Source organism: Lontra canadensis, unplaced genomic scaffold (genome assembly GCF_010015895.1).
Source record: "Lontra canadensis isolate GAN:19392208 unplaced genomic scaffold, GSC_riverotter_1.0 scaffold2, whole genome shotgun sequence".
Classification (NCBI taxonomy): Eukaryota; Metazoa; Chordata; class Mammalia; order Carnivora; family Mustelidae; genus Lontra; species Lontra canadensis.
The window spans coordinates 19,293,090-19,306,999 of record NW_022630996.1 but is presented as its reverse complement, the minus strand read 5'-3'; the positions used below and the strand labels follow the sequence as shown (position 1 = coordinate 19,306,999).

Here is a 13,910-nt window from a genome sequence, read left to right as displayed (position 1 = left end):
GTAATTACAATATCAATATTTGAAGAGCATAAACCCAGAACAGTGAAGGAAGAGAGAAGGGAGTGAAGGAACAGGGGAGAAGATAGCACTATGTTTCAGGAAGATGGGAAAGCAAAGGGTTAGGGATAAAAAGTAGAGGGGAGACAATCCAGAACATAGCAGAAAGTGGCTACAGTGAAGATGGGAGTCATTGGGATTAAGGGTGGAAGTGAAAAGCAGAGCCAAAATCAAGGTTAATTAAAAGCTGACACACACAACAACTGTTTCAATAACCACGCATCCTGACCTCTACTGCCCAGGAAAATGATTTCAGGTTGGGAGGCAGAATATTTAAACCGACCACATCCAGGAACACAAGCTGTTTTTCAAGGACATTTCACTGATTAACCAGGAAGTACTAAGGCTTCCGGTGTGGGGGTTACCACCCAGAATAAGTCCCTCTGCATTACCACCTTAGGGAGCCTAAAGCCAGACACGCAGCTCTCTGCCCACCCACTCCACAGTGACATTATCAATCAAGGCACCTTATTAAAATTCTACTTGTCTCGGATTTCCCATTCAAGGAGGAGATAAATAGGAAAAACAATCTTGAGAAAGCACAAAGCTGGAGGTACCACAATCTCAGACTTCAAGATGTACTACAAAGCTGCAATAATCCAAAAAGTATGGAAAAACAAAGTACTTACATACAAAGCAAACAAGATGAGTGTCTATAACCTAGAACAAACCATACCTACATTTTAAAATATGAAGACAGTAAACAATTACCAGACATAGAGCAAAAAATGGAAGGAAGGAAGGGAAGGAAGGAAGGAAGGACAACGCAGAGTGGAGGGGAGAGAAAAAAATGGAGCGGAAGAGAGCAGGAATGGAGGGACAGGGAAAAAGGAACGAGAGGGGAAAAGGAAGAAGAAAGGGGAGGAAAGAGAGAAGGAAGATGGGAGGAAAAGAAATTTGCTTCTTTGAGAAAGGGGAAATAATTTAGAGAACATTAAAAAAACTTAAAATCAAAATCTTGGTAAGCATCTTCAAAGAGTAAATAATATTACATCTCATTTCTTAATACATCAGCAGGATCCACTGAAACCAAATTTATATTCTGAGTTTGCTTTTTCAGTAGCTCTATTTGTGAGGAGTATTGTTTCAAGACATTTTTCTCGTAGCAGTCTTACCAAAAAATCAAAGATCAATTTTTTTATTTTTAACAGAATGACACATTCTTTTTTTGCAAGTATCATATGGCTCTACTGTACCCTTCTATAAATCCAAGTTGCATTATGGCATCTTGATCATCTCTATTCCCGTATCTTGTTTTTGTTTCCAAAAAATGACTTGGTGGACGGCAAAAGACACCGTGGGAAACTGAGAATAGGTCCACTATCTACAGAGTCTTTATAAGGCAACCACTAGCTTTTGCACTGCTTTCCTGCAAATGAGAAAAAGCCTTTCCTTCTTTAAATAGAAATACTGCACAACCCAAAAAGCTTTCCAGAGGTTGTTTACTGAGCCCAAGAGAGTAGAAGTCTTGGCTGCACCCACACATGCATCTACATCTGGCCTTTTCTTAAAAACCATCAGAAAGAGGGACACAAATGCCACTTGCAATGTACACATTGCTTCTCTAGACCCTTCCCTCTCCCCATTCCCCCAGTATCTGTGTCAGGTTCAGAGTTAGGGTGGTTAGGATCTGTGTCAGGTTCAGAGTTGGGGTGGGAATGGACTGTGGAGAGACAAAAGCAACCTCAGGGGATGCCCAGAGAGCATCACAACAGGTATGTGTGTGCCAAATGGGTTAAGGGAATGCTCAGAATTCTGAGTGGGTAAACGGGCTGGCTCCATGTGAAAGAGGGCACTCTCCAGCTGCATCAGGACTCGAGTGACAAGCCTAAAATCGCCACACTTGCATGTTTTCATATAAGTGACTATGTGGATGAAAGTGGCATCTCCTTACATGGAGCATATTTGTACACCATTCATCTGAGCTATCACATGCTAAGTCCCTGTTCCTTACTCTTTTTCTCTTGGCTTATACATTTTTTTGAAAGTATCATCCATGACTTTTATCAAGTTTATGATTTCAAATTCTTTAATATGATTTTTATTAACAAAGAAAGAAGGAAACAAAAATTCAGATTCAAGAAAACAAGTGGCATTCAGAAAAATCTGTCCAGAGGTGCCTGGGTTTGTCCAACTCTTGATTTTAGCTCAGACTGCGATCTTGGGGTCCTGAGATTGAGCCCCAGGTCAGGATCCGTGCTTAGCAGGGAGTATGCTTAGGATACTCTCCCTCTCCCTCTGTGCCCACCCCTCCCCCCACAGATGCAGGCTCTCTCTGAAATAAATAAAATGTTAAAAAAAAAAATCTGTCCAATAACTAGCTCTCAATAACAAAACAAGTAACAATCTAAATGAAATAGTAAATAGCTTTCAGGTTCTTTCAATTAGCATGATTCATGAGTAGAAACCAAGCTACCCATTTTAACAAATACTAACAAGGCAAACTGCTAAATGTTTTATTTTACTGCTTCAAGGAAGTGAAGTGTCTTACCAAATAAATAATCCATCAAAAAAGGCTACATAAACTAATAAAAATAATTTCTTTCTCAATACCTCATTTTAACTTATTCCCAAATGTAGGAAAAATAACTTGTGAAATTACAAAGAACTTACAACTTTTTTTTCATTTTAACAATGAAGTTACAAAACTAAAAGACAATAGTCCATTTTGATAGTTAACACCAGCAGGAAAGTTAGGAAGAGTAGAAAGAGCTTCCATAAATCAGTATTCTTACCTTACCTACCTAAATAGTACATTTAGGTGCTGATGTAATATAAAAATAAATATAAATTACTTAAAATACATTTTAGGATATTAAAATATATATTTAAACTTGATAAAGACTTGACTTTAATGCTTTAGTAAGACTTCATATGTAAACTGCTGACAAAGTATTTAACTTTTAACTTCATGTAACCTGATTAAATCTGGAAAAGATAACAAATGATAAATTAAGTCCTATATTCTACAATCTTGAGTAATTCACCTAATTTCATCAGCATGATTAAGTGTAAATTACCTTGGAGTTTTATAAGGGAAAGCTGGTAATTCATCCAATCAAAGAAGCACGGATGCACGTACAAATTATACAATCCACAAGAAAATTCCCCCATGAAAGTTGTTTTACCTCCTTTTTATCTTACTATAGCACTGTTTATAAACCAATCAGTATTTCAGTAAGTTTCCATTTATATAAAAGTTTATTACTGAAACACCCAAGTAAAAGTTATGAAAGCAAATCACTGAATCAAGACAATATTATATACTACAATCTTATAATTTCACAGGGAAATTTTATATAGTATCACTTGCTTTATTTTTTATTTTTTAAGATTTTATTTATTTGAGAGAGAGGAGAGAATGAGACAGAGTGAGCATGAGAGGGGGAAGGTCAGAGGGAGAAGCAGATTCCCCACTTAGCAGGGAGCCCCATGTGGGACTCGATCCCGGGACTCCAGGATCATGACCTGAGCTGAAGGCAGTCACTCAACCAGCTGAGCCACCCAGGCACCCAGCACTGGCTTTATTATGTTGGTGTGAAATTACATAAATATCCCCTCATGTTTTGATTATACTGAAAAAGGTAATGGAAGGAAGGAAAGAGAAGCATAAATATTATGCTAGAAATATACATACCAACATTGAAAAGAGAGCTACCCTATGACCCAGCAATTGCACTACTAGGTATTTACCCTAAAGATACAAACATAGTGATCCGAAGGGGCATGTGTACCCGAATGTTTATAGCAGCAATGTCCACAAGAGCCAAACTATGGAAAGAACCTAATGTCCATCAACAGATGAATGGATAAAGAAGATGTGGTATATATATATACAATGGAATACTATGCAGCCATCAAAAGAAATGAAATCTCACCATTTGCAATGATGTGGATGAACTAGAGGGTATTACGCTAGGTGAAATAAGTCAATCAGAGAAAGACAACTATCATATGATCTCCCTGATGTGAGGAAGTGGAGATGCAATGTGGGGGACCTGGGGGTAGGAAAAGAATAAATGAAACAAGTTGGGATTGGGAGGGAGACAAACCATAAGAGACTCTTAATCTCGCAGAACAAACTGAGGGTTGCTGGGGGTCAGGGGGTCGGGAGAGGGTGGTGGGGTTATGGACACTGGGGTGGGTGTGTGCTGTGGTGAGTGCTGTGAAGTGTGTAAACCTGGCGATTCACAGACCTGTACCCCTGGGACTAAAAATACATTATATGTTTATAAAAAAATTGAAAAAAATTAAAAAAAAAGATCTCTCCCTTTGCCCCTTGCCACACTTGAGCTCACATTCTCTCTCTCTCTCTCCAAAATAAATAAATACATAAATTTAAAACAAAACCCACAGAATAGATAGGTATGTAGGCTGATATTTCATAAGTTCATAAATGTTATTCTGGAACTATGTTCTGGAGTTTTACATTTTACTCCATGTACTGAGCAATCACAATAGATGGTATTCCTAGGTATAAGGATTTATGGTAATACTTAGCAATGGTCTCTATCCTCACAGAGTTTGTATTGAAAATAAGAAAGACAAAACAATTAGAACAATTTTTAAAATAATTATACAAGTATATTGATACTCAGCAAAATGAATACATGCTACAACATGAATGAACCTCAGAATCATTACGTCAAGTGAAAGAAGCCAGAAGCAAAGACCACATGCTGAATGAGTGCATCTATATGAAGTGTCCAGAAGGGGATAGAGACAGAAAGCAAATTAGCATGGATATTGCAAATGCAAGCAACATATTCCTCCAAGTCTAAAAAAATACTAAAATTATAAATGAAGAACTAAAAAACTGAGTTTAACAATAAAACTGTATTATTGTATCTCCAAAAAGTTTATGTGGAGATTGCAGCAAATACTCTAATGATTAAAAATTGGACAACATCTGAATAGTCCTCCTCTCAGTTAAGGAGAACTATCACAGGCTCACATATTGTGAGAAGAAAATTCATCTTAGGCTCTCTGTTAAGTGTTGCTTCACAGATCTTTATGTACAGGTATGTATATTGTACGTGACTTACACATTACATTATTTAATAAATGATTTTAAAATAAGTGAGCTGCCACCAAAAAGATCATTTTGCACTACATACAAAACAAAATTCCTCCAGGAAATATATGCAATATCTGTTTTTAACAATATAAAAGAATTTTAAGAAAATCAGGACTACTTTTTCAGATCTTATAATGGATGGAAAAGCCTCTCTAAAAAAAATTACAACTCCAAATGTAGGTTAAACATCTGTATTTCAAAGACCATCAGTACTCTAACTAAAATGCTGGGTAAAACATCTTAACACTTATGACAAAAAAAAGAGACTAATATCATTAACACATAAGAAGCTTCCAGAAATTGCTGAAAAAAAGACAACCAAACTGAAAAAGAATATACATTTTGATTTTCTCAATCATGATTTGTAAAGTGGAGGGAAAGCAGTAAACTGAAATAGAAGAACTTAAAAATACAGATGGAAAGCAAAGCAATTTGTAACTTGAAAGTAATTTTTGTGAACCTAAATATTACTAGAATCCATTTTACCTGAGAAGTAATGTAGCAAAGCATTCCACTGATAGCTGCTTAAAACATTTTATCTGTAATAATTCTAAGAACATCATCTTTCAAAGGCCAACTGCCAACTATATTATAATTCTATCATATAAATAAGGTTACTGGTTACTATTTATTAAAAATCAGTTCTACCATATATAGAAACCATAAATACAAAATATACTTTTAAATTATGGTCTAGAATATAATAAACAAAGTGTACAGCGCAAAGTATCCTAAGTCTTTAATAATGATCCCTCAAAAAGACTGCCACAAGAGCATGAAATCATGCATCAGTATCCTGCAGACATTCCATTGCTTAAAATTATACTTAAGTCAACTTCTTCAGCAGTTAGCTTTTGAAACTGAAAGTCCACATTTTCATTATAAAAGTCTGACAACTGCTGTTGCAATTCCAAGATCTGGAGTGTTGGCCTCTTCTTCCTCATCTATCAACATCCAATTTATCCTCAAAAGTTCAGCTCAAATTCAGTATCTTTTAGAAGGCTTTCCCCCTGTTAGCATTAATCTCTCCATTCTCACTCCCAAAGCACTCTGCTTGCTTCTTTAGTTATAGCATACAACTGTGCCTTAGCCAGTTGATTAAATTTAGGTCTTCCTCATCTCCCTCATGATAAACTATCTGAGAGTTTATCACTTTATCACTATGGACAACAACTAAGTCTAGTACAATGCTATAAAGGCTGGCAAAGAAATTGTTTAATTAAATGAATAAAAGTATGCAACCTAAGTTATAAGAAAGAATGAGGAAATAATAGTACTGATTTTTATGATCCACTAAAGCAATTCAAATTATAAACTAATGAAACGTAAGGGTGATTTTCTAAATTAGCAGGCTAATAAGTTCTTAGAGGAAGAGGTCATAAAAGACAGACTCAGTCCTATGATATGAACTGAAAGCCAGATGGAGACTTCAAGCTTCATCACAGTCATTCCTGAATATAAGCAAGCAAGCAATACAAAAGTTCAGAGACAGGGGAAGAAAGGTCTTTCTCCACCTTCATTTTCCAAGTGGAAACCAACTTCTTACTGTCATGGACAAAAAAGCAGGAAATAGTAATGAAGAGAGGCTTAGCTCACCTCTCCAAGGTCTTAAAGAGGTAAGTAATGACTAACCATGACCCCTAGATGCCCTCCATTCCTGAAAGATAGCCAAGCACTTGTGAAGAGTCTTATCTTGCTCAACTAGACATAACTTTTTAGCTCTTGGAAATGGAAAACTCCATGCCTCCCCAATCCACAACCTCTAGCCTTTAGAATAGGTAAGTAAATTCGCTGTTCAACTTTTAATAAAGAGTCTATCTTAGATAGCCAACAATAAGTGCAGAAATAAAAGGTGAGTCTTAAAAATTGAGGAAAGACTAAAAACAAAGTGAAATCATGAACAATTATAATCACTGTATTATTACTATCTGTCTTACTATCTGTATAATTACTATCTGTCTTAAACATTCTTTGAGGGTAGAAACAGTGACTTAGACATCTTTGCCTTTCCCAAGTCTAGAGTAATACCTGGCATATAAAAAGTACTTAATAAATGTTTTTTGAATAAATGACGAAATGAGTGAATGAAAAAAAAAAACTATAAATTTATTTATTTTAAAAACTATGCGTTAAACCAAAAATATATTTGCGGTTTTTGATACTGGCTGAATATTCAAGTAACATATGAACATACCATAGATTAGTAGATTGCAATCTGGAGTTCAGAGGAGGGGGGCATGAACTTTTGATATGGTATGTTTAAGTCTTTAGGCATACATGTGCATTTTTGTGGGGCAAGCTCTACAGCTGTCATCACATTTTTATAAGGGTAAAGGACTCCTAAAGGGTTAAAACTTCCAAAGATATACACAATTCTGGACTTCAAGCTGTAATCATCAAGACCATATGGTACTGGCACAAAAAGAGACACACAAATAAATGAAACGGAATAGAGAACACAGAAATGGACCCGCAACTCTATGGTCAACTAATCTTTGACAAAGAAGGAAAGAATATCTAATGGAAAAAAGTCTCTTCAACAAATGGTGTTGAAAAAACTGGGAGAACCACATGCACAAGAATAAAACCGGATCGCTTTCTTACGCCATACACCAACATACATTCAAAATGGATGAAAGACCTAAATATGAGATAGGAATCCATAAAAATCCTAGAGGAGAACACAGGCAGCAACTTCTTTGATCTCAGCCACAGCAGCTTTTTATTAGACATGTCTCTAAAAGAAAGGGAAACAAAAGCAAAACAAAAACAAAAGCAAAACAAAAACAAAAAACTCAACTACTGGGATACGTCATCAAGATAAAACCTTCTGCATAAAGAAGTAAACGATCAATAAAACTAAAAGGCAACCTATGAGATGGGAGAAGATATTTGCAAATGCTGTATCAGATAAAGGGCTAGTATCCAAAATCTATAAATAACTTATCAAACTCCGCATCAAAAAACAAAAAAATCCAGTCAAAAAATGGGCAGAAGACATGAACAGACATTTCTCCAAATAAGACATACAGATGGCTAGCAGATGAAAAACTGCCCAACATCACTCTTTATCAGGGAAACAGAAATCAAAACCACAATGAGATACCACCTCACACCAGTCAGAATGGCTAAAATTAACAAGTCAGGAAACAACAGATGCTGGCAAGGATGTGGAGAAAAAGGAACCCTTTTATACTGTTGGTGGGAATGCAAACTGGTGCAGCCACTCTGGAAAACAGTATGGAAATTCCTCAAAAAGCTGAAAATAGAGCTACCCTATAACCTAACAATTGCACTACTAGATATTTATCCAAAGGATACAAAAATAGTGATTTGAAGGGGGTATAGGCACCCTGATGTTTATAGCAGTATCACCAATAACTAAATTATGGAAAGAGCCCAAATGTCCATCAACTGATGGAGAAAGCAGCAGCAGTATGTATATGTACACACACACACACACACACAATCAAATACTGCTCAGCCATCAAAAAGAATGAAATCTTTCCATTTGCAACAATGTGGGTGGAACTAGAATATAATATGCTAAGCAAAATAAGTCAATCAGAGAGAGACAAATATCCTATGAGTTCAATCACATGTGGAATTTAAGAAACAAAACAGATGAACACAGAGGAAAAAAGGGGAAAAAAGAAAAAATAGAGAAGGAGGCAAACCATAAAATAGGGTGCCTGAGTGGCTTAGTGGGTTAAAGCCTCTGCCTTCAGCTCAGTTCATGATCCCCGGGTCCTGAGATCGAGCTCCACGTCGGGCTCTCTGCTTAGCAGGGAGCCTGCTTCCCCCTCTCTCTGTGCCTGCCTCTCTGCCTACTTGTGATCTCTGTCTGTCAAATAAATAAATAAATAATCTTAAAAAAAAAAAAAAAAGACTCCTAACTACAGAGAACAAACTGAGGGTTGTGGGCAGGGAGGAGCATGAGAAGATGGGATAACTGGATGAAGGGCATTTAGGAAGGTACAGGATGTGATGAGCACTGGATATTATATGTAAATAATGAATCATTAAATTCTACCCCTGAAACTAATAATACATACTATGTGTTAACTAACTTGAATTTAAATAAAACCTAAAAAAAAACAAACCAAAATCCTTTCAAATATGCATTATAAATTTTAAAATATAAAAAATATAATTAATATACATGTAATTTTATATCATACTAGATACTTTAATCTCTCTTTGATGAATAAGAAGTGTCCTAGATCTAATGGAACACCAATGAGTTATAAATTATTCAGTAATTAATAAATTCTCTTTAATGTGGAATATGTAGTTTGTTATACTTTTAAAAATTAAAAGATACTACATAATCATTTAATATGCAACCAATATTACTCATACAAAAGAAAATAATCAAATAATAATGCTAATGACATTAATGTATATGTCAAATCATTCTCCTGAGTGAAAATATTTTTACACAGACAAAAATAGCATTCTAGAGCTAGCTGGGATGTTCTATAGACAGGAAAAAACTCCTAGGGCCCTATATCCTAGCACCCTATCCCAAGAACTAAAAGAAAAAATAGACAAGGTCTCTCAAAAGTCCAGTGTTTTGGATACTGCTCTAAAAATTTGATTATAATGCTCAGTTTGCAGCTAAAAGAGGTATCCTTTTATAAGATAATGAACAGCAAAAGAAAGATGTGCTTCTCGAAACACTGTAACACCCAAACTGTTCAAGATTAGTCAAATTTCTTTCCAAAAATGGAGACTTTTAATGGGAGGCAGGTATGAAAATCAAGTAATTTTGGAACATAACGCATTCCTCTGGTAAGCTAGGGAGTAATAGGCAATGTGCCATATCATGTGGCACAAAAAGGCTGAGACCTGTAGGATCACAGAGTTTGGGGAAAGAAAAAAAAAAGGCAGGAGGGAGCAGAGGTGGACAGTCAAAAAATGATATAAATATTTTGGCTATCCCTCCTTTCAAATATTAGAAAAGTAGCAAAAACAGAGTTCCCTCTACTCCTCCAATTTGCTCACAGAATGAACAGGCATTATGATACTGATAACAAACAAGGACAAGTCACATACTATTAAGCCTGTAAGTATTTTATGGCCAGCTTACATTGATCTTATTTAGCAAGAACAGACAATAGGAACAGAGTAAATGTGTCTCAAGCTTAAAGAAATTGTAGGCTATTTCTTAGAATCTGAGACAAAGCTAAAACTAAACTTCTTAAGACATTAACTAAAAAAATATGTTATCTGTGTAAGGCAAAAACTGACATACCCAACTGTGTCTAGCCAGTTCTCTGAAGCAAAAGCAAACGTGAGGCTTTAGAAGATAATTACTGTAAAATCTCAAAATCCTAAGGCAGCAATGCCCTTGCCTTCATACATAAAAGAGGACATATTATGTAGCCCTGATGAATCATTATCAAAATCAATTTTGATGATGCAATTATCTTTTACTAAATGTTGTTTCCATAATCCTTGAGAAATTCTCGGTTTTCATGATGAATCTTATCACAATTGAATAAGAAAGAATGTAATTATCTATAATGTCCTTTTAACAACAGGACTGACAGACTTATAGAAAAAAAGCTACAACTTCTCCAAGACTGATTATAAAGATTGGGGAATAAACATGTGCTACCAGAAATAAGACAGCAGCATGTAGGTCATATGTAATTACTATTAGAATGAAGAGGAAAGTCTTGAAGGAAAATTTTAGTCAAGAAGTACAAATGCTAGAGTGCACCAAACAGCCTCAGTAGCACTGAATTTAACATTTATTAAATAAATTTTAATGAAAAATTCCAGCTGATGACACAGGACAGAATAAACTTCTTTCCATTTACCTAAATTTGAGCTGCATAAAGGTAACTTTCCTCCAAATAACTAGTTATGTACCTCTGGATGTAGTATTTAAGATTGTGGTCCCACATTTGCAAAATAATACTGCTTTATGTAAATACAAAAAAGGCAGAGCTGTGGATGGTTCCTGTACATTTATTCTGGTACATCTCAGTAATACTAATGAAGTTGATCCTTTCCTCAACAGGAAAGTGCTATTTGTCTGACTCTCCTACAGCATGTTGAAGGATGAGTGCTATCAATAGAAATAAAAAGTGTAACTAAAGTTATGTAATAGATAATTTTAAAACTTTACCATCTTGCTGGCAGTAAAGACATGTGACTTAGAGTTTCAATGAATATGTTGTGGTAAAATTGATGGCATTCATTTTAATTCAGTATCTCAGAAAAAATAGAGAAACATATTATCATTGTAATAACAGATGGTTCATTATTACTCATGAATTTTTTTATTAAGGGACTGGATCCAACTAAACGTATCTGATAGAGACATAAAATACATATGAATATATAATAAAAATAATAGTTCCCCAAGGCTTTCATTATATACACATGATTTAATAACATTGTCAGAAGAAAACATGATTATGCTCTCCAGTAATAACTTAAAATTAATATTGAGTCATCAGTATTTTAAAAACAACTATCATTTTAGTCTATACTATTATTTGTTATTCTTGAATACATTTGTTGATTAATTAAATAAAAACTTTCAGTGACAAGAATTAGCGATGTAACAAGTTCAAAAAGTTTTTAAGTTCTATCTTTTACCAAGTCAGATGGACATAACTGGCAGTACATGTAGCTTCTTCATAAATTCATCAGGCCAATTAGAGCTGCCAGATAACACTCACAACCAGAAGAGGATCACAGTGATCACACCTTTATAGCAAATTTACAGACTATTAAGATTCAGGGGACAATAAACCTGATGACGCAAACAAACCACCAAAATGAACATATGCAAGTAAATGTTGAAAAGTATGATAGCTTGGAGAATACAGACTGTGGAGATAAAGGAAAGTCAAATGAAAATATCTGAGAAATAAACACTTAAACAGTAACTTCTCTGCTTCAACCTTACTGTTTAACATTCCCTTTCTGCTAAAACAGAAATCACCAGAGTTTTCAATAACACATCCCTCTGACGCCTTCAGACTTAGTTGCCACCTATTTCAAATTTCTCTGGATTTCATAGTCTTCAGTCACTTTCACGGAGTAAGTCTTTCCATTGTGCATTAACAAAATCCTCTGACTACATGAAAATATGATGTTTCCCTCATCTCCCACTAAAGAGCACACTTCGAGTTCACTCCACAATAATAAAATTTACATATATATAATTTAATAAAATATTTTTTAAAATATAAACTCAATGTGAACATCTTTGTGTTTCTAGGAAGAACCACGGCACCTGGCATGCAGTAGATGAAGACAGTATTTCATCAACAACACCACTGTGCATTTTTAATATCTCTAAAATATGGCTACATCTTAAAATTAACAGTGAAGCATAACTTAATTGGGAGAGCTTTTCTTGATACATACATAATGGTGCCTTTTACAAATGCTGTTTCAGGTTAGACTAAATAGATCAGTAACTGTTAAATTCAGTTGAACTGAATTAAACCAAGGTAAAGCTATATGGTGTCTTTACTAAATTAACCCTCAGAAAACTGAAATTCATGTTTTCTTATTCTTTTCTATGTCAGTCTCTTTAAAATCAGACTGTTTAAACTGTTTTAAAAACTGTTTAAAAAGTAAATAAATAAATAAAGCTTGTATTTTATAGAATTAGTAGGTTATACCTTAATTATCTTTAAAAACAACCTAAGTACTATGCCTTTTGACTGAGGTGTTGAATTTTTTTACATTTGAAGTCATTACTGGTAGGAAAGGACTTAACTACTGCCATTGTGCTGTTTTGTCTTTTAGCACTTTTGCCCTCTGTATTTCATTGATTTTTTTTTTTTTTTAATGTAGCAACATACTCATTTCCTTTTGTGTATTTTCTGTAAGTATTTTCTTTCTGGTTACCATGGAGTTCACATAAAACATCTTAAAGTTATAACAACCTATTTTAAGCTAATAAATATTATATATAAAAACTATACTTCTACTCCTCCTCACATATACTTTGTTATTAATGTTATAATTGGTATCTTTTTATATCATGTATTCATTAACATGTTCACAGGTACTTATTTTTTATACTTTGGTCTTTTTTAAGTTCTATACCAGAATTAAAAGTGATTTATATACCACCATTATAGTACTAAAATACTTTATATTTAGCCTATGTCATACTTTTATATGCTGTCATGTTGCAGTTTAGCATCGTTTTCTTAATTTAGTCTTTGGAATCTAAAGACCATACTTACTTTATAAGTGAAAATGGCCAAAAATGTCCTTATGAATTGTTTGGCAATTATAAGTCAGACCTGAGGGGTGCCTGGGTGGTTCAGTCACTTACATGGCTAACGCTGGATTTCGGCTCAGGTCATGATTCCAGGGTGCTGGGACAGTGCCCTGTGTTGGACTCTATGCTCAACGGGGAGTCTGCTTGAGGATTCCCTTCTCTCCCTCTCCAACCCCTGCCCCCACTCACATGCAACCATGTGTGTGCATATGCTTTCTCTCAAATAAATATGTAAAAAATTAAATAAATGAGAATTGAGCTTCTAAGACTTAACAGTATTGAAGGAGCTATGTTTCTGAAACCAATAAAGCAGCTCCAGCCCATTAAAATCTTTACCAATTTTAATACCTACCAGTTCCTTTGCTTAGATATGGAGGTTTAAAGAACTTCACAACACCATAGACATTGACAATTGTACCACCCTTAAGTTGATTCAGGGGTGTATATATATAATGTGTTGCTGGAACCTAAGAAAGCGAAGACAGTGAATATATCAACACTAAGTATTTACAT

The 13,910-nt window shown here is 34.8% G+C and overlaps 1 protein-coding gene across 4 annotated transcripts in view; it reads right to left on the bottom strand.

The window, feature by feature from the left end:
• The window catches only part of POT1 (protection of telomeres 1), a 78,599-nt gene that overhangs the window by 36,638 nt on the left and 28,051 nt on the right, over window positions 1-13,910 (bottom strand). For all 4 annotated transcript variants that reach the window (XM_032870060.1, XM_032870052.1, XM_032870068.1 and 1 more), the window contains exon 7: window positions 13,750-13,864. In XM_032870060.1, coding sequence (XP_032725951.1) covers window positions 13,750-13,864 — 115 coding nt within the window. The remainder of the gene's footprint in view (window positions 1-13,749; window positions 13,865-13,910) is intronic.